General features: G+C 42.8%; 2 protein-coding genes across 2 annotated transcripts; both read right to left on the reverse strand.

The window, feature by feature from the left end:
* Positions 1–1,033: 1,033 nt before the first annotated feature.
* Positions 1,034–2,729, reverse strand: LOC146575369 (ferritin, middle subunit). The gene is made up of 4 exons (XM_085270026.1): positions 2,413–2,729; positions 1,852–1,998; positions 1,549–1,674; positions 1,034–1,444 (listed from the first exon to the last, which is right to left on the reverse strand). The coding sequence occupies exons 1-4, from the start codon at positions 2,512–2,514 to the stop codon at positions 1,289–1,291; spliced, it is 531 nt and encodes a 176-aa protein (XP_085126152.1). The 5' UTR covers positions 2,515–2,729; the 3' UTR covers positions 1,034–1,288.
* A 4,419-nt stretch (positions 2,730–7,148) lies between these two features.
* aldh16a1 (aldehyde dehydrogenase 16 family, member A1) lies at positions 7,149–18,816 on the reverse strand. The gene is made up of 17 exons (XM_085270027.1): positions 18,537–18,816; positions 17,187–17,286; positions 16,932–17,058; positions 16,688–16,845; positions 16,525–16,602; positions 15,840–16,027; positions 15,119–15,277; positions 14,877–15,035; positions 14,549–14,705; positions 14,331–14,406; positions 13,975–14,080; positions 13,566–13,699; positions 13,298–13,471; positions 12,138–12,342; positions 11,850–12,035; positions 10,112–10,237; positions 7,149–9,973 (listed from the first exon to the last, which is right to left on the reverse strand). Exons 1-17 carry the CDS (start codon positions 18,624–18,626, stop codon positions 9,800–9,802), a joined length of 2,397 nt encoding a protein of 798 aa, XP_085126153.1. The 5' UTR covers positions 18,627–18,816; the 3' UTR covers positions 7,149–9,799.
* Between the last annotated feature and the right edge of the window lie 637 nt (positions 18,817–19,453).

The raw sequence follows: 19,453 nt of genomic DNA on the forward strand, positions 1-19,453 counted from the left end.
TGAATCACTGATCCCTATATAAAGTGCATTACAGTAATCCAGCTGAGTGCTAACATAGACGTGGATCACTGTCTCAAAGTGCTGCTGTGACAGCTGCCTGAGCTGCAAGAAGCTTGATTTTACAACTGCCTTAATCTGTCACGTTCAGAGTCCACTTTCAGCCCCAGGTTTGTGACAGTTGGCTTATTATACTGGGCCAAGGTATCTAAATACACGTTGGAGGTCAAAAACCAAAAACATTCACCTCAGTTTTCTAGTCATTAAATCTGAAAAAGTTAAGAGTTAAGCTTTAATGTCATCAAGACTCTGAAATAATGGCTGTATGGAATATGTGCCTTTTTCACTTTAACTTTATTAGTAATTAACATCGTTTCACATGTGTGGTTCTTGTCAATGTTGAAGCTACAATTAAATTATAATTTCCCACAAGGGACTCAAGAACCTATGGAAGCCCGTTTCCGCCACTAAAAGAAAAAAAAAAAAAAAAAAAAAAGGATCCATAACTCAAAATTTCGAGTTATTTTCTCGAAATTTCGACATATTAACTCAAAATTTTGAGAAAAGCAACTCGAAATTTCGAGTTAGTGCTGCCAATCAGTAATCTACGTGAATGACGTCATTTCCATTCACGTATATTTTTGATTGGCAGAGCTAACTTGAAATTTCGAGTTATTATTTCTCGAAATTTCGAGAAAATAACTAATTTCGAGTTATGGATACTAGCTTTTTTTTGGTGGCGGAAACAGGCTTCCATAAGAACCTGAAGCAATCTGGGTGTTATGAAAGAGGCATTTTGGTTCAACAACCTCACAGGATTTTTCCCTCTTACACTTCCTGGCAGGGTAGAGAAATCCTGTAACAGTTTCTGAAATAGTTGGACCAGCCTGACACCAAACTCCTTCTGAAGCCATTTGAACTGAAACACTATACTTAAATGCATTGTCTGTTGAATAGGCATACATCTGACAGAGCAGTTGATCTAAACTATAATAAAATGAGTCATGATAAGTGACTGATGCAGAGAGACCAAAGATCCAGCTCAAAATGTTTATTCAGATGAACAGATCAGAAACATTTCCAAATGTCAGACAGCTTAGAAGCAGAGCCATACCCTGATAACATCCATCGCTCCATGTGACATTTCACACAAACACCACAACATACAAGAACTGATGCCAGCTTTAAAGTGAGGAAATCAGGAAAGAAATCAGCTGGAGCAGAAGTGAGTTTACTTCAAAGCCTGTGTTGTTAACATGCTGACTCCAGGCTCACTTCTACGTCTCAGCATTTAGCTCTTGTCACCCAGAGTGTGCTTGTCAAACAGGTACTCTGCCATCTTGTTGTTGTGGGCATCCATGCGGGTGAGGTTAGTGATGTGGTCACCCAGCTTCTTGATGGACTTCACCTGCTCATCCAGGTAGTGGCTCTCCAGGAAGTCACACAGCTGGGAAAACAAACTACAGTTAACATTTGATGATTTGTCAAACATACACAGCATGAACTAGTTCAGTCTTTAACCCCAAACTCTTCCCTCCAACTCCCACTTACATGAGGGTCATTATGCTGAGAAGCCAGCTTGTGCAGGTCCAGCAGAGCCTGGTTGACATTCTTCTCCAGCTGCAGAGCACACTGCATGGCCTCCAGCCCGCTGCCCCACTCATCACGCTCTGGTTTCTGCACAACAAACAATTCTGTTAGAGACTGAACACTTGTTTTAAGCTCTGTGTACACATTACACACTAACGCTAACAACAAGAGAACAAGTGTCATAACACTGCTCATTAATCCCAGTTTCTGTGTTAGAGACACAGTCAGGTATGTCACAGCAGGACTGGTTCAGTTTGTACACACCTTGATGTCCTGGAGTAAGACGCGACCTCCTCTCTTGTTCTGGAAGGACAGCAGCTTGTCAGCGTGCTCCCTCTCCTCATGGCTGTTCTCCTTGAAGAAGTGGGAGAAGCCTGGCAGGGCCACATCATCACGGTCAAAGTAGAAGGCCTGACAAATCAGACACAGGTTATTAGTACACAGCACCAATTCTTCTGCAAATACAGCATCGTGACAAACAGTTATGGAGACAGACATGATTCATGATGGACAGTTCAGCTGGTTTAGACCGAGGTAACTGCTGAACTCGAGACTAAAGAAAAGCCAAACGAAGCACGACGCAGCATTTGGGTTTTTCGGTGATGTGTTTGGGGTGAAAATACACTCCGCATCTGGCAACCTGCCCAACTGTGATAAACAACCAACAAACGAGCTGCGACTGAAATCATGCATTACTGAAATTAGCAACAACATACCGGACTTTACATTTAACGACTCTACTCCGTTCTCTTTGTCTAGCATTAAGCTAATATAGCTTGAGACTAAGGTTATTACAGACATCAGCATCACATGACGTGTTCTCACCATAGAAGTGTAGGTGTAAGACGCAAACAGCTCCATGTTCACCATCCGGTTGATGGCGGCCTCGCAGTCGCGGTGGTAGTTCTGGCGCACTTGGGACTCCATTTCGGCTGGCGTTTCTTGTGCTTTTTATTAACAAAAACGGTGTAAAAATAAAGCTTCACGTCGACTTTATGTGTAGTGTTCAAGTAGAAAAGGGTTTTTCTTCCGAAGTGCAGAGTAGCTGAAATACAAAGCGGGACGAAGTCAAGAAGTTCCGTTCAAACACTGTTGAAGCAAAAACTCCTCAAAGATTTCTCCCCTGGTGTGAAACGGCACACTCGCGGGTCCCTGTATTTATACTCCACCGGAAGTGCTCGTGCAAGATGTGACGTATGTTTCCACCAATCACTGAGCCGGGGCGTCTGTACCAGCTGTGACTCACAGGATGAAGTTGCATTTTTTTCTCCTCCTGATTCGTAGAAATCTCATCATCCACTTTAATGTTTAATGTGACCTGCTGGGAGATAGTCACGTGCAATGACAAAGCATTTTCCGTAGTTCAACAGGAAATAAGCAACATATATAAGATATTTAACGATAAATCTCAAAACGCGTAAAATCGCTTCTTTGTTTAATACGTACAATGCTGTGCAAAAGTCTTGAGCCAAAGCTGATATTTCTTTTTCAAGTAGCCAGACCTCAATAATTCCCAGTTCTGAAGGGCGTTTGAAGTTTTTATCTGGACAAGTTTTTTAAACAAATGTTTTTTGCTTGTTTAATAAAGGGACTTAAGACTGATCTTTGAAACATTCAAGCCAAAAAGGCACAAAACCCAAAGGTTGACCCAATTGTGTCGATATATAACAGAAAACTTTTTAAATTGCATCTTTAGGCGCTTTGTTACTTGCAGCCTGTCAATAAAACACATACTGTGTTTCCACTTCTTTTGTTGAATCAATGAAAAATTCCAAAAACAACCTGTTTAGACGGGCATTCGTTCTAACCAACAAGTACAAAAGAAGAACACTTTTGCATATTATTGTAGTTAATGGTTACATAAAAGCAGCATAAACTGAGGCAGAGTTACGCCATAAATCTAACACGTGACATCCAAAAACTGCTGATAATGGTGTTTACAACCAAAGAGTTTCTTATTGCATTGCATTGCTCAACACCACAGCACTGTTGGCAGACATTACCAGCAATAGTAGAACCTCCCAGGCGGAAACATTACTACTGCTGGGTAACACAAAACGAAAACTAAGACATGTATACACATTTTTGTATTAGTCTGTTCATGTAAGAGTATCGTGTTAGATGAAACTTGTCCTTGAATAGTCTCACTGCAGCTGAGGTATAAGTGTAACACAACGTCACATACTCAATCCTTTCTATGTAAAGTGCATGTAGAAGTAAATCCACTCATGATATGTTTTTAATAGAAAGCCCAAAACACATACAGTAAGCTTTAATATTCATCTTCATGTAATCATAAATATCTCTTCTGTACGTTTATCTTTAACTTGACTTTGTCTTTACATCAAGTCAAGCACTACAAGACAACACCTACAGCGGTGTGAGCAGTACTTTTCCACTGTGCCCGAGAGACCTGCCAGTCTGAACAGGTGTGCTGGTAATCACGTGTTCCCAGCACGAGGACGGAGCCTGCATTTTCTTTGCTGCACCCTTTCAGCTTCATTTTCTAATAATAAAATGAATGAAAGAACATCACTAGACTTGCTTTTAAGCAGTTGAAATGACAGAGAAAGCCTACTGATCTACTCTTTCTTTCCCAGTGAATAACTTCCACCATGTCTGCTTGTCTTAGAGTAATTGATACCTTCCTGCACACTAAGGAGAACATATGTAAGCCTTTTGGCTGAACGTGTCATTTCACACACAGTGGCAGTCACGTAGGCCGACACCGCTTGTCTCTAAAATATGTCTCAGAACAGGTTTAGTTCTCCTTATGATTTGCTGTAGTGTGTGATTTTAGCTGACACGTAATGTACGAGAGTAAACAATACCTCTCTCAAACACATCAATGATATTGCAAAGGTTACATCTTATTAGTTTGACACATTTTAAATAGTGGTACAAAATTATGGGGTTTTTTTCAAGGTACAAGAAGGAGATAGTTTTGTTACTCGCTATCTACACAGTATATATGTGTCTGCACATCTGTAAATAACTCTCCTGCCACGATGTTGGAATTATAAAAGCAAATGCATGTAACAAATTCTAAGGACGGATTTATTGTAGGACAGGCCATTAATCACACTGATGATTATTAGTTATGACTTGTGGAAACATGCGTGGGATTAAATAAGCGTTTCCTTCTTCTTACTTCGTTTTGAAAATGTTGTTGTTATTTTTTCCTTATGTTTCCTTTTGTTTGTTTGTGCTTTTTTTGTAGTTGCTGTTGTGTAATTTTAACATGTTCAAAATAAAGCCACATTACATTTTTAGCATAGTTGCAAGAGCTAGAGACATCATTACATAACACATTCCTCAGTCAGAGAAGCAACACTTGTTTTTCCAGAGCGTCAGAGCTACAGGTGTTACATATGATGCATTTATACCTGTAGACGTTTAAGTTGGAGCTGTTTTAACTGTTTTATTTGCCAATGGGCACAGCAATCATCATATTCTATAAGATTTGTCAGTAGCGGCGCTGTCCAATCAGGACCATGTACTAATAAGAGACATTTTCCATGACCTCAGAAAAAAAATCTTAAAACACCTCTACATATATTTCAAGATAAAGGAAAATGGATTCAGAAAAACATAAAGGTGTTAATTTTGTCAGAGTATTCAGAATCAGTGGAGAAATTTGTAGTTTTTGGTACAGAGCAAGGGTAAGAAAACTGCAATCTGAAAAGTTATAAAACTGTTAAATAAATAATGACCTGAGTAAAGACACCAGTTCCTGTGTCATATTAAGAAATAAGGAAGTAGACATAAAAAGTTCCATAAAATGAAAAAAATCAAATACATGTTGTATTTAATGCCAGCCCAATAGATAGCTTTGTGTTCACATGGCTTTTATGTCACTCAAGTCTTATAACTAAATTTCATCCTGCAGTAAAAATGATTGTTAATAAAAGGCTTTCACAGTATAGAGACAACAATCACATAAGTTAGTGTTCTGTGAAAATGGAGGAACCACAGAGCTGAAAGGAAGGAAGGACGAGCTAAAGACAGATCCACAGTCACTGCTCACTTATCATCGTACTAAAAAGCACTGTAAGCTGTCCTGTGTTGACTGTACTTCACCAACACCTGCAACAACACATAAGCACTCGTCATCAAGTGGCTACACTTGCTTTGTTTTCCACTCTCATGCTTAACAAAGATGACAGAGCAGTTCAGACAGCAGCTTTGCCATCTTTATTTTGTGCACTCTCGTGTAAGACGATGAGTCCGGGTTGTACCATCAGGTTCAGCTGAGTGTTGTGCGATGTCATTGCTGTGAGTCAGCATTCTGCAGCCGCCAGCACCCGTCTTCCTTTTTCTCTGTTCTGCTTTTGTTGTCACAGGGCCGTGAGAGGGAGGACACCTCGTGATCGCATCTCATTGTACGTTTACCTCAGTGCTCTGCTGGATGGGACCGGTTTGGAAAAACGAACAAGGAACAGAAAGTGTGAACGAAGGAACCAAAAGTGTACTTGAGTTACCGAAACTGTTTTTGACCAGTTATCTGTGTGAACTAGTAGTAATTAACGAAAAGAACTGTATTCATACTTTCTCATGTTTGTTAGGTACATTTGTTCAACTCATGTAGGCATGTAGACGTGGTGAAGATGGTTCGCTGATGTTCAAACCGAGGATCAGAAAATGTGATTTACTCTGAATGTGGCACGGCTGTTGGTGTCAGACTGGCTGGTCCGAGTATTCCTGAAGCTGCTGACCTGCTGGGATGTTTCCAACCAAGGTTTATTTAAAGGAAAGAAGATATACAGTGAGCTGCAGTTCTCTGGGTTAAAATGCCATGTTGGTGTCAGAGGTCAGATGAGAAAAGTCAAACTGCTTGAAGTTGACAGTAAAGCAACAGTAATTCAAATAATCACTTGCAGAATAATATCTCCGAACACCCAGCATGTCAACCCTTGAGCTACAGCAGCAGCAGACCACACCAGGTGTCACTCCTGTCAGCTAATAACAGGAAACTGAAGCTAAAGTTTTTGATGCATGCATCCAGCAGGATAAACTATTTCACAAAGCTCAGGTCATCGCAAACTGGTTTCCTGAGCATGACAGTGAGTTCACTGCACTCAATATCAATCCAGTCGAGCACCTTTAGGATGTGGAGGAATGGGAGACTAGCATGGACGTGCAGCTGACAAACCCATCGTGTCACATGGGCCAAAGTGTCTGAGGCTTGTTTCCTGCACCTTGTTGAATCTGAAGAAGTAGAGATGTTCTGGAGACAAAAGGGGGCCGAGTGTATATCACCAACTCACAACGGTTGCCTCGAGGCACTTTTACAAAGGAAAAACGCTACAATAAGAGAGAAAACTCTATCAATCAGAAGCACTTGGATACAGTGGAAAGAAAGAACTCCCTTTTAACAGGAAGAGACCTCCAGCAGAACCAGGATCACAGTCACAGTGCCACAATCAAACATATGAGCCAGTAGGTTTACAGTGTGCAGTGGCGGCGCTGCTGTTTTCTTATAAAAAATAGATAATGCAGGAAGCACATTTATATTTCTTTAACCTATTCCATGCATAAAATAATTTGAGACGCTGATCAAATCAGTAGTCCGGATTTATTCATTTAAGAAGTGTTGATGCAATACGTGTAGCAGAGAAAAACAGCTTTCAAAGAATCTACAGAAGAATTCTGCAACAGCACAGACAGCTGTAGAAACATAGCTTAAACATTAGAAGCTAGAAAAGCTAATGTATTTGTGAGTAATGGGAAAAGAAAACAATAAATATACATTTCCAGATAATCGTTTTCTTTAAATATTCGTTTTTAAACAGACACACTTGACATTTGTTGGTTTTATTTCACAATGTGAATTTGGAAACAAATGAAATGTCACTTGGAACGTTTTTGCACGACAGAGTCAGATTTGACCTTTCATGGCTACAAATTACAGTATTAATGTACAGCAAAAGACACATGACACAGGAAGTTGGATCCATGTACTGCTGCTTTTTGTTTGTTTTGCTGAGTCACTGACAGATCTGTAAGGCTGACGCGGCTTCTAGTTGCAGAGTATGCATAGTTCCCCCCAGCTGAGATATTTCAATGGAGAACTCTTTTCAGTGCAGTTAAACTGGACTCCCTTTGGTGTGATTTGATTGCTCAGATGCAAACAGCATAATTAGCACCAAGATGCAGACCATAATTCTTTAGAAGCTCCAGGACTGCAAACTTCAGCTAAATGCTTGTTATTCTGACACCGGGGCAAATCACACAAACTGTAGCTGCTTCTGGCAGCTTGAGAATAAAGCAACAAACACTCTCTGGAGTTCAGGGTTTTTATACGGGGCACTCACAAGACCGTTCTGAATGAACAGTGGACGACAGAGATGCAGTCCAAAATTTTACATTTTGGGTGGACACTTTTCTTTGGTAAATATCATTAGATTTTAAGTCGAAGGGCTCTGCACATTTGATTTGTAGTAAACCCTCTAAGTAAAGAAATACATCATAGCTCCACAGAACATTTGCAGGCATGAAGTGTGCAGGAGCCGCCCGAGTGGTGCACTGCGAAGCTCGATTAAATCCTCAGTCAGCGATGTTGAGCTTAAAGAGTTTCCTGTGTCACAAAAGTTGCTCTCTTTCTACTAAATCACCATGGTAACTTATGCTGAACACAGCCCGGTGCTTTGGTTTAGAAAGATCCTGAAGTAAAACATTTTCTCTGGATCCGTTCTTTACAGCGTGTTTTAAGTACCTGCATGATTGTTAAGCCAGACTTTATTAAACTGACTGAATGAAGGCCAGCTGTAAAGTTACAGAAGTGCAAACTGCAAAAAAATGAACAAATGTTTTTATACTTCATTCAAATCTGCTGCCTAATCTTATGCACGTAGCTGGATTTGCAGCTACGACAGGAGGAAGCTGAGAACCAGCGTCGAGGTTCCTGTTATCTCCAACTGGGCTTTTAGGTTTTGTCAAGCCAGCGAACACAAACAACGGCTAGCTGTGTTGAAGCCTCTGATACCCGCTGCTTCCTATACGTGTAAGGTTCTGTTGTAGTTAAACCGCACATCTAATGTGTGTTTTAGTTGCTGTTTAGAAACAGGAGCCACAAAGGGTTTTTTCGAGGACCTCTCAGCATACGTCACCAGATTGGAAGTATTTTTTTGGCTTTTCTCTCAGAAAAACTTTAGTACATAAGTGTTGCTGTATTGTCAAAAACAAAATAAAAAATATATATATTGTTCACGTTTATCTGTATTCACTCCTGATCACTGAGAACTACCTTGTGAGCGCCCCCTGCTGTGACCTTTTCTGAATTGCACCTCATTTCTGTCTGTCTTAACTTCTGAGCAGGAAGTGGAATGGCCCCCACAGAACACGCTCAAGCCCATAACACAACTTTATCTATTTAATATGCACTGACCCTGCAACACAGGCGCAATAATCTGAGCCAAAGTTCTCCTGAGGTTTGTCACGGTTCACGTGGATTATTCGTTAACGTGGAAAGAAATGTGAACATGACCTACTTTGAAATAACTTGTGATACCTGATCAGACATGTGAGGGTTAATTAAAAAACGCATAACAGAGGTAGAAAATCAGCAGGGTTATTATCATGATAGCCTGTTATGACTAAAATAAAGGAATTACTAAAGAGCAGCTGTTGCTAATAAACCTGCAGGTTTATTGTTTTGACTAATCAAGCAAAACGTTGCAGTAGTTCTAACGGATGTTACTTTGGCTAGCATTGTTTTTTATATTTATTTAAAAACCAAAATGACAAACTCAACAATGAATCGATTCTTCTGACGGGCAGCTACTGCTCTGCTCGATAATCTTCAGTAAACCGACATACATTTAATGAAAACAGTGAAATGTTTTTAGGGTCTCTGCATTGACCGTCACAGGGACGTAAAAGGGAAAAACCTTTCGTCTTAATCACAGTGAATCGCCACATTTTCCATTTTAGGATCATTTTTAAACCATGTTGGCAACAAAAATCAGCTCATAAGTCAGCAACACTTAACGTGTGAGCTGCATTGAATCCCTCGTCTGTCTATTAAGTGCTTTGTGTCAGCCATTCCTAATATAATCTCAAAATGTAATTTAACATCTAATGTTTTTGCTTTTAAAAGCCCTCCTCCCCTTCTGTCGCCGTCGGGCCTGTGATGATTTCTGCTTTTTCAGGTCACAGTCAAACGCTCCATGATCCAAACTGTAACTCTGTTCCTTCTTCCTGCCGTTCTGTTTTAAGCTGTAGGAATCCACACACTCTTCCACTGCACAGCGCTTCTCCACATTTCTTCCAGGAATGACGGACGGCACCGAGTCCAGTCTAGCTCCCCGTCTTTCCCTTCCTGGTCCTCACACAGGCGCAGGGTTTTTAGTGGACTAGTGCAGGTGTACTGGAGGTACTGGCAGCCCTGCAGCAGGAAATCAGAAACAGTGAAGTGAGTGTAGGCGATTATATGAGGCAGGCCTAATTTGGGAGAAGGAAGTCAATCCTACACTCAGGAGCTCAGTTTAATGCAAAATGAGTTAGCTAAAAGAGTTAGCCTCACCTCAGCACTGCCCCAGTACCAGATGGCCTTGATGACACTGTGATTAGCCAGAGCCACAGTCAGCTGGTCTCGACTTCCTGTAATAACGTTTACCAGACCTGCTGGCAAGTCCGAGGACTGGAGCACCTGAGAAAGAGGAGAAGGAAAAGGTGCAATAAAGATAACAACCGGTTTTTATGATTCACGGTGCTTTTTAATGCAGGTCAAGCTGAGGAAACCGAAGACTTGCTTCAAGTCTGCAGTCAAGTTTTCATCTTAAATGAAAACAGATCTGCACACAAGTTCACACTGACAGCCTCGTGATCGACTGCAGCTTAAGCTGCGCTGACCAAGCACTTTTAATGCTGACCAACTTAGAAAAACTGGCTAGAAACAGGCCCGCAACATTAAGGTACAATTTAAGACTTTCAAACTCTCCATTAGGAAGCATTATCTAACCAACAGTCCACTCACCTACGTCTTTTTCTTTCTTTTTTTTGCTTAGGCTGTACAAAAACATTTAGGCACCATGTCTTACAATAGCAGGCCAACCAAACATCTGGGGGAACTCAGAATAGATGCAACACTGAAAGGATCTGGAACTGCACATAACTAAAACAATCATGACACTATAAGCAGACTTTTCTAAAACCATTATTTCCATTTGAGTAAACAGCTGTTCTTTCCAAGGTTTGACCTGATTAAAAACATCTTCAGAGCTTCTTTGCAACACGTAAAGCAAAACACGTGCACGCATGTTAGACGTGACCTGACAAGGTCAGCCGCACAGAGCTGTGCAGATTTAGGGATTACCCTCAAACAGCTAGGTGCAGACATGTAACACTCATCCGGTGATGATTTATTTCAGTTCAATTCATTTCATGTGTTCAACGCATGAAGACTCCTTTATCCTCGGCTCACATCCCTTATGCCTGCACAGCCTGTCCTCAAATTATTATTAAGAGGCTAACACTTAGACAGATCACTATTTACCATCACACCAACAGCCACTTTAGAGTCACATGTTAGCTGAGCCACAAGCTCAGCTTCATGGTTGTTAGTATGCTCGTTGTCGTGACCGGTGATCAATGGCTACGAGGACTGTTCACAGAGCTGGTGAACGGCTGTAATCACAGCGCAGAATGACATACTGAGAGACTCTTCGTGTAATTGGTCTCTTTGACTCCCTGCCCAGGACGTGCACCTCGAGTGTAAACAGAGTGCAGCGTCCTGAGCAATGTGAGCAAACTGCTGCAGTAAACGAGAAACGCCAGCAAACGTGGCGGTGGACACAAAATGGACAAAAGCCTTTATTACTATTTTTGCTTAACGGCGCTTCTTATCACGTCTGACTGGCGTTTCTGCGCGTGCATGATTATGTCATGCTGACGACTGAATTTAAAGTAAATCGACATGCTCACACAGGTGCCCGCGCATGTTTAAAATGGCTGCAGGGTGGCGAGCCTTTCCTCTAGAATGACAGCAGCTCTGCTTCTGACCCACACAGTGTACTGACATTCATACAAACCTGGGCAGACTTTTCTTTTTGTGTAGACTTTTCTATTCACTTGTACAATCACTAGTTTGACCCCCAAGTTAAGACGATATTCAGGTCAGCTGCCTCTGAATAACAAAGACGTATTGCTTCAGTTCGTGTTACTTTTGTTCCACCGTGTTTGACTTTGTGTTCCGACTGAAACATGCAACTTCTTTCTAAAGGTTCCCTGCCACTTGCCACGCAGCACATTTATACACTTACCTTAATGAATGCCAAGACAGGCAGTGGATACTTTTGACTGGGGACCATAATAACAGCATTGCCTGTGGCAATAGTTGCCCCAAGCACGGTTACCATGGAGAGGAGGGGATTGTAGTCAGGTAGGACGACCCCCATGACTCCCAGGGCTTCAGGGATGGAGAGAGCGGAGCCAGAGTTTGGCATGGGCTGAAGGAGAGGGAAACAACGAGCGATCAGACGGCCTCAGCTGATACTTTTCTATCATGTTTCAGCATCTTTAGCAGCTTTGAGTAACATGAAAGGTCTCACCAGCGCTCCTCCCTGGACTTTGTCACAGTAAGCAGCCCAAACGCTGAGCCTGGTAATGCTGAGCTCCACCTCCTTCTCAGCCTCGTCCATTGACAGGCCGGTCTGTGTGTTGATTGCTGCAGCTATGTCCCGCCTCTTCGCCTCAAGGCCCTTGGCCAGAGAGTAGAGTGACTGGGCACGTGCAGACGGGCTCTTTTTCATCCAGCTGTAAGAGACAAAGGCATTCAAAGAAATACAACAATAATAATATAAATAAAACAAAAGCCTGATGCCATTTGTTGGGATTTATGTGTCCGTCAGGTTAAGCTTCATTACGTGGATAAAATCTATCAACTGTTAAAGACTGCCGATGAGTAATGGCCACACGTCCTGCTTCACAGCTTGTGTCTGTCAGATTTCAGTGAACTCTGTAAGCAGTTTGTGTCGAGTTCATGACTCTGCACTTTGTCTTCTTATCTGTTCCCACAGTCAAGTTGTACATTGACTGATGGCAAACGCACACAGCCCGGCCCTACAGTAACCAGCTGATAAGAGCAGATTAAGAACACAATGTTCTACATGGAAGGCTCAGAGGACTCATCTACATGTTGTGTATATGGAGTAAAATGTAACAAACAACATTAAAGTGGATCTACGCTGCTCAGTTCACTCTCCAGATTTCTGCTTTGTGACTCTACTAGTCGAACAGCCTCGTCTGACTCCAAGTTAAAAATATTAACATTTCTTTAGTGGCTCTGTCGTAGACGCAGAACTTCATTTTAAATCCTTCAAGGTCTTAAATAATCACATCTTAAAATCCTCATATTACCGTAGTATACCAACAAAGCACTCTGCTCTCAGACCGGCAGTGTCTCAATGCACAATCAGCTTTCAGCCCTTCTGTGGAAGCAGGTGCAGGTGTGGGTGTGGGAGCTGAACCCCGTCTCCACTTTAAGAAAAGACTTGAAAGAACCTGTGAAACCATCCAGAAATACTACAGGGATGATTTGTACCTACGTCATTACTTGATGGCTTTTCCACTAATATAGTGACTACATCTTGGAAAATCTGTGCAGTTTCATAAACTCTCAACAGCATCTGTTGTGCGAGTACACAAACCTCAGTTGTGTTTGTGGTTTTTTTGAATGACCTGTACGTGTACACGTAGTTTGCGCTCTCACCCTGGCTGGACTTTGACAGCAGCCTCCACAGCATTGCGAACGTCCTTCCGGCCCCCGTCTGGGCAGTAGGCCAACAGACCACCACTACCACCTGCTGGCTGCACAGCCACACTGCAGCCAGACACTGACTTACATGCTTTACCAGCAACAAACTGCAGGTGGGACTGAGGGGCTCTAGAAAAACGAAAGAAAATGTAATGATGCGATTAGTGCTGTGCAACACATTTTTCCTGCAACATTTACCAGCTATAATGCTTCACAAACATACCTGGCAGGGTCCGACTCAGCAGGAATGATAGGTGGGGACGTTTCTGTTCCGAACTGCGTGTAGTCCATGGAGACGGGAGAGGAGCGAGGAAGAGGGGGGGAGGAAGAGGAGGGGCGTAGAAACTGGTACAGACCCTGACAGGATAAAGAGGGGATATAACTATCGAGTGATTTATGTGGGCGTGTTTAGTAGGGATGTTTTGCACTGCAGGAGCTGGAGACCAATAAGAACCTCATATCTAAAGACCGAGGTTATTAGTGCTGCGGGGCTATATGAGCCTAACAGAAAACACTAAACTAAGGACGGTGAGACGACACCCAGGGGACGTTGAATTCAAACATTGAACTACAGCAGCATGTGCAAGCAGTGTTACTGATCCAGGCTCTGTCGGCCTGTCAAAACAACAAACCTCCTGTCCTCCATCGGTGCAGGTCCCGCTGTCTTTGTGACCGGAGACGGGCAGACAGGGGTCACAGATGGAGTGGGAATTCACCCACACAGAGCCAACTGACAACCTGGCAGGACACGAAGAAGAAATATTCATTTTAAAGGAAATAAATATGAATGTTAGTACTAAATGGACAGTCACGAGATGTGAAGCCGACCATGAAAGTCAATGTATTCGCTTTACACCGAGCACAGGTGGTTGTGACGAAACGACTGTATATGAAAGTAAAAAGAAAAGTCAACAAAGAAACGAAGAGAAGGAGAAAGAGGAAACAGACAGCAGAACAGAAGGACAGAGAGCAGAGAATGCAGATGCACCTCTGAGCTGTCTCCAGAGCGAGGGTGAGGTCTTCGGTCCAGATGGATGCTGCCTGACCGTGAGGACTGTGGTTCCCTGCACAGGGCAGAAAATGTTACTCCTTGTTCGACACAGGCCCAGGTCTCTGATTACGATGCAAATGCAACCCTTTAAAAAACCCTCAAACCTTATTCACGTTGGTGTCTTATAGGAGACGTTTTCACATGAAGCTTCTTACCAAGAGTCACGGCTTCTGTGTTGCTTCTGAAGGTCATGAGGGGCAGCAGTGGTCCGGGACAGGGGTTGAGCACACATGGTGAGGAGGGGGCCACCCCACAGAGCACAGTGGAAGGATACTGGGCACCTGACGTGGGATCAGCACAGGACTGAACCAACTGAGGAGAGATCATTTAAAACTGCTAGTTATGGGCAGTAAACTCAGAGGAAATGAAGACAAAGTGGTGCACACCATCAGCAGACGAGTCTAAGGGAACCTTCAAGTTCGTTGAAACTTTTCCTGGCATTAACATTTTTAAACCCTGATGTCTCAAAGTCTTCTTACTAACCGTGGCTCCCAGCTGCTGAGCCTCCTGCACAGCAGCATCCACCCGTTCCCTGTCTGCCTCACTGGGCAGGGTCACACATTTCATCTTGGCCATTCGCAACCGGAGATGGGCAACAACACTGTCCACCACACTCTCCTGCACACACAACACCCAGAAGACCTGCAGGCAGAGGGGAGTCCCGTCAAACAGGCTCAGGGATGCGTCGCTGGAATAGGAGTTACCTCGTCGCTCTATGAGCGTACCTCTTTCTTCTTCCTGAAGGCGGCCTCCATCACCTCATCCACGGCACTGTTAATGTCTGCCGACTCAAAGATGATGAAGGGACAGGTGGAGCCTACGCACGGTGACACCGCCACAGGAACTCCCATCCCTGCTGTGGCCTTACACAGCATCACTCCGTCCTCGAAGAGCAGGGAAACATTTTCTTACACACAGCTCAACCATTTGGACTCCATTTCACTCACTCTCACAAAAACACACACAGTCGTGTTTTCATATCTTAGTGGGGACGTCTAATTGACAATGCTTTCCCTAACCCTAATCATCAAAAAGCAATGCCTAATCCAAACCTCGCCTAAGCCTAACAGTAACCCTGACACCAAAACCACATTAAGAGTCTCAAAAATGCCCTCAAACTCGAAGGGGCAGGCATTTTGTCCCCATAAGGCAGGGGTGTCCAACTCCAGGCCTCGAGGGCCGGTGTCCTGCAGGTTTTAGATCTCACCCTGGGTCAACACACCTGAATCACATGATGAGTTCATTATCAGGCCTCTGGAGAACTTCAGGACATGCTGAGGAGGTCATTTATCCATTTAAATCAGCTGTGATGGATCAAGGACACATCTGAAACCTGCAGGACACCTGCAGCTCCGTACCCCTGCCATAAGGGCTGTTGGTCCCAGTATAGTAACATTCCCATTTCTGGTCCCCACAAAGACATGCAAACATGGCACACAAACACACCTCCTTGTTGCCGCAGTAGTTGACGTAACTGATGCTGTGGTTCTGGGCCACTTTGACACCCAGTGTTATGTCACTTCCTGTTAGCACATTAAGAGCCCCAGCAGGAAGTCCTGCTCCTGTAAAAAGCTGAGCCAGTAGTAGTACTGGGGGGGCCGTGCTCTGACCGGGGACAACCACCACAGAGTTGCCTAGAAGGAAGAAGCATTCATTTATACCTCACAGCTCCTCTGACACCACAAATAAAGATAGAAAACCTAAACGATTAAGATGATAACAAATTACAAAAAGAGATAACTGGCTTCTCTCTCATGACTAATCTTAAGCTACACATCTTTGGCCTTTGGATGAATTTTCTGGTATTTAATAAACCATATAATTTATTAATCAACTAAAGCATGAATCGATGAATATAACCACAGGCTGCAGGGCTCTTTGGTGGTGGTTGATGTTTTTCCCATATCAAAGATCTGGATACATTTGATAGTAATTAAGATCTAACAGCGGACCACAAAAACCAATTCTGAAAAAGTTGGGACACTGCAGGAAAAGTAAATAAGAACCAAATGAAGCTCTTATAAAATAGTATTTCACTTTTAAACTCAGGTATTAAGACGATTTTGAAATGTTCAGATTTGATGTTAGAGTCAGATTAGGGTTCAGCTACAAACATCAGTGTGTGTTTTACCCATAGCCAGTGCTGGCAGGACTTTGAGCAGAAGAGAATAGAGAGGACAGTCTTTCGAGGTCACCACTGCCACCACACCTGGAAGATAAAAAATAAGAAAAATTACGAAACACCACAATAAAAAGACTGAGAGCATTTTGTAAAGATAGCTGAATTCACTTACCCAGAGGTGTCCAGTCAGTGAGGAGTGTGTCTCTGAGCTGCGCCCAGCTGCTGTAGAACTGCAGCAGCCTGACCAGGGCGGCAGTGGCGCAGGAGGCCTCACAGAGCTCACACAACTCTGAGAGACACTGGCCGTGCTGCCCGAGGACACTCACCAACCTGTTAGAGGACAGAAATTCATCTTTATGTTAAACTGGTGGCTCAAAAACAAAGCAGCGAGGTGTGTGAAGGTGTGTTTGTTGGACCTGAGGAGCACTTTGGCCCTTTGGTTGCAGCTCAGGCTGCTCCAGGACTTGAAACCGTTAACAGCAGAGGAGGCACACTGGGAAATATCAGCTTCTTCAGCGCATGCTGTGCTGCATACAATACTTCCTGGAGAGCAGGCAGGCAAAACACTGAGACCATCATTATCATTAGGATGTTTGTAAAAAGTCTGAAACACTGACTTGTAATGAAGAGGTTTTAACTTCTGTGTAACTGTGTGCTTGGGCTGCTCTCACCTTTAGAATCAGCCAGGGAGCAGCTCCGCCCGTCTGCTGAACAGACAAATTCACCGTCAATGAAGAGACCCAGAGAACGGGAACGATGCTCCAGCCAGGCCTGATGAAGAAGAGAGGGAACAGGGGAAGGATCAGCTCCAGAACAGAGAGACCAACACTCCCACACAGATTCAGTTTTGTTAAAAGGTTACTGCAGATTTATGAAAATCCTTGAATTAAAATAAAAAAGTCTTGCTTCCCTTTTATCAAACCGTGCCTGTATGAGTACAGAGGATGAGGATGCCGAACATCTCAGACAAGCTGTTATCTGGAGTCTTACAGGTAAAGGAGGCCCTTCTAATGTTTTTGCAAATCTAAGCATTTGCATATAAGAGATGTGCATTATTTTGAAAATAAGAAAAGAAAACTACAGTCTATCGTGCTCTCAACATTTTAAATCCACAACATGTTAACATCGTCATTAGCACACTCGTGAAATTATGGCCTGCAGATGAGCAGCACCCAAAACCAAAAAAACCTTTTTACTGGTTGAAGAGACCAATATACATGGCAGTGACTGATAAAGGCGGGTAGGCAAAGTGAAGAGTGTCAGCTATTTACAGACTGAAGACCAAAGTACAGAGCTCAACTCTCTGCAAAGCACCAACGGCAATTTTTAGCAGTGTGTATTAACTGAGCCGTGGTGCTGGTACTATGGTCTCTCATGCGCTACATGATGTGGGCTGTCAAATGACAGCATGCTAGTGGTTTGAGTGCTTCTCCAGTAATTTAGCACTCTTTGTAAACCTTCAATGTCCTGACAGCCACAAAAACCTTTACACAGCTGTTTTTACACAGCTGTTTTTACACAGCTGTTTTTACACAGCTGTTTTTACACAGCTGTTTTTACACAGCTGTTTGCAGATTAGCAATCATAGACTGTACACAGAAGATGGGAGTAGCCAGCTGATTTTACTTAGTTTTAGCAGGCCTGGCACCATGAACGAGGGGTAAACCTTTATTGAGAGATCCCATCTTCTACATTTGGTATTTGGCAGAAGCTCCTGTTAAACTCTTTTCAAGTTCAGGTAAAAAGAGGAAACCCCTACAATGTTTTTCACGGACTACGGTGGGATACGGACATAAAAAAAACAATCTACATGAACAGTAATCCCTCGACACATTATAATGTAATTATGTGTCTAGTTCTGTCACATGTTTGTCTTGTGAGGTACACTGGGCTAACGGTTAAGCAACTTCACGAGTCCAATAACTTATATATAGGTATCCGCTAACTCCGCAGCACAGCGTGCTGTGAGTAAGTTTAGTTTCAAAGCAGTCTCCGAATATGAATCTGAACGTAACCTGTACCTGTGCAGTAGCAGTGCTAGAAGTTGCTGCTGGCCCGTACTCCATGCTTTGGAAAATCTCGTACACTGTCTTGGTGCTGCTAACAGCCATAATAAGAAGAAACCACTGTGGGAGCAAATCTCGCCGTCGCTGTGCGTGGTCGTTCTTGGATGGAGTTAGGAAGAATACGAAGAGAGAAAGCTGGCAGAAGGGGAACTCGAGCGTCACTCCGACTCTGAAAGAAACGTGCTAGCTTCCCTGAGCTGCCAGAAACGCGCAGGTCGATACGTGAGAGCGAGAGGATTCACTCCTCCCGACTTCCGCTATTGTGTGCGCTAAGTTCACCAGAACACAGATAGACCGTACTAGGATGTATGGACACTGAGAAAATGAAAATAACCGTTTTTAACTTCGTAAAGCACAATCAATCCAGTTTTTAGTTTTAGTTTTTTCAAACTCATACAAATTATTGTAATAAAACGTGTGACATAATTTCAAAATAAAGCCTAATTTCCGGTGTTTGTGCCAAAAACTGATTTTTGGTATTTGCCAAAACTGATATATAACTTGTTGGTCTATAATATGTGAAACATATGTCAAATGTATCCGCCATGACTGATATCAAGTCATCTTGAGCCACAAACAACATTATTGTAACAAGGCAGAAGCTGCAATCAGTTTTTGGCAGTGACTTTTATATATCCTTTATTTATCCAGTTAAGAAAATCTTGTTGGCATTAAAAATGTTTTTTTAAGGTTAATCTGCCCAAGAGGACAGCAAATATTACAAACAATATCACAATAGTTCTGTAAACATATTTTAAGTGGACAAAAAGGACCGGATTGGTTACAATATCAAAGAGTTATAAAGATACTTGAAAAACATGTAAATTTTAAAGTTTAGATTTAACCCCTGTGTAAACCCTGTTCACCGAAGT

Source organism: Mchenga conophoros, linkage group LG4 (assembly GCF_057382185.1).
Source record: "Mchenga conophoros isolate Kocher_MC1m ecotype Shallow Benthic linkage group LG4, M_conophoros_male_GT1.1, whole genome shotgun sequence".
In the NCBI taxonomy this organism is placed as follows: Eukaryota; Metazoa; Chordata; class Actinopteri; order Cichliformes; family Cichlidae; genus Mchenga; species Mchenga conophoros.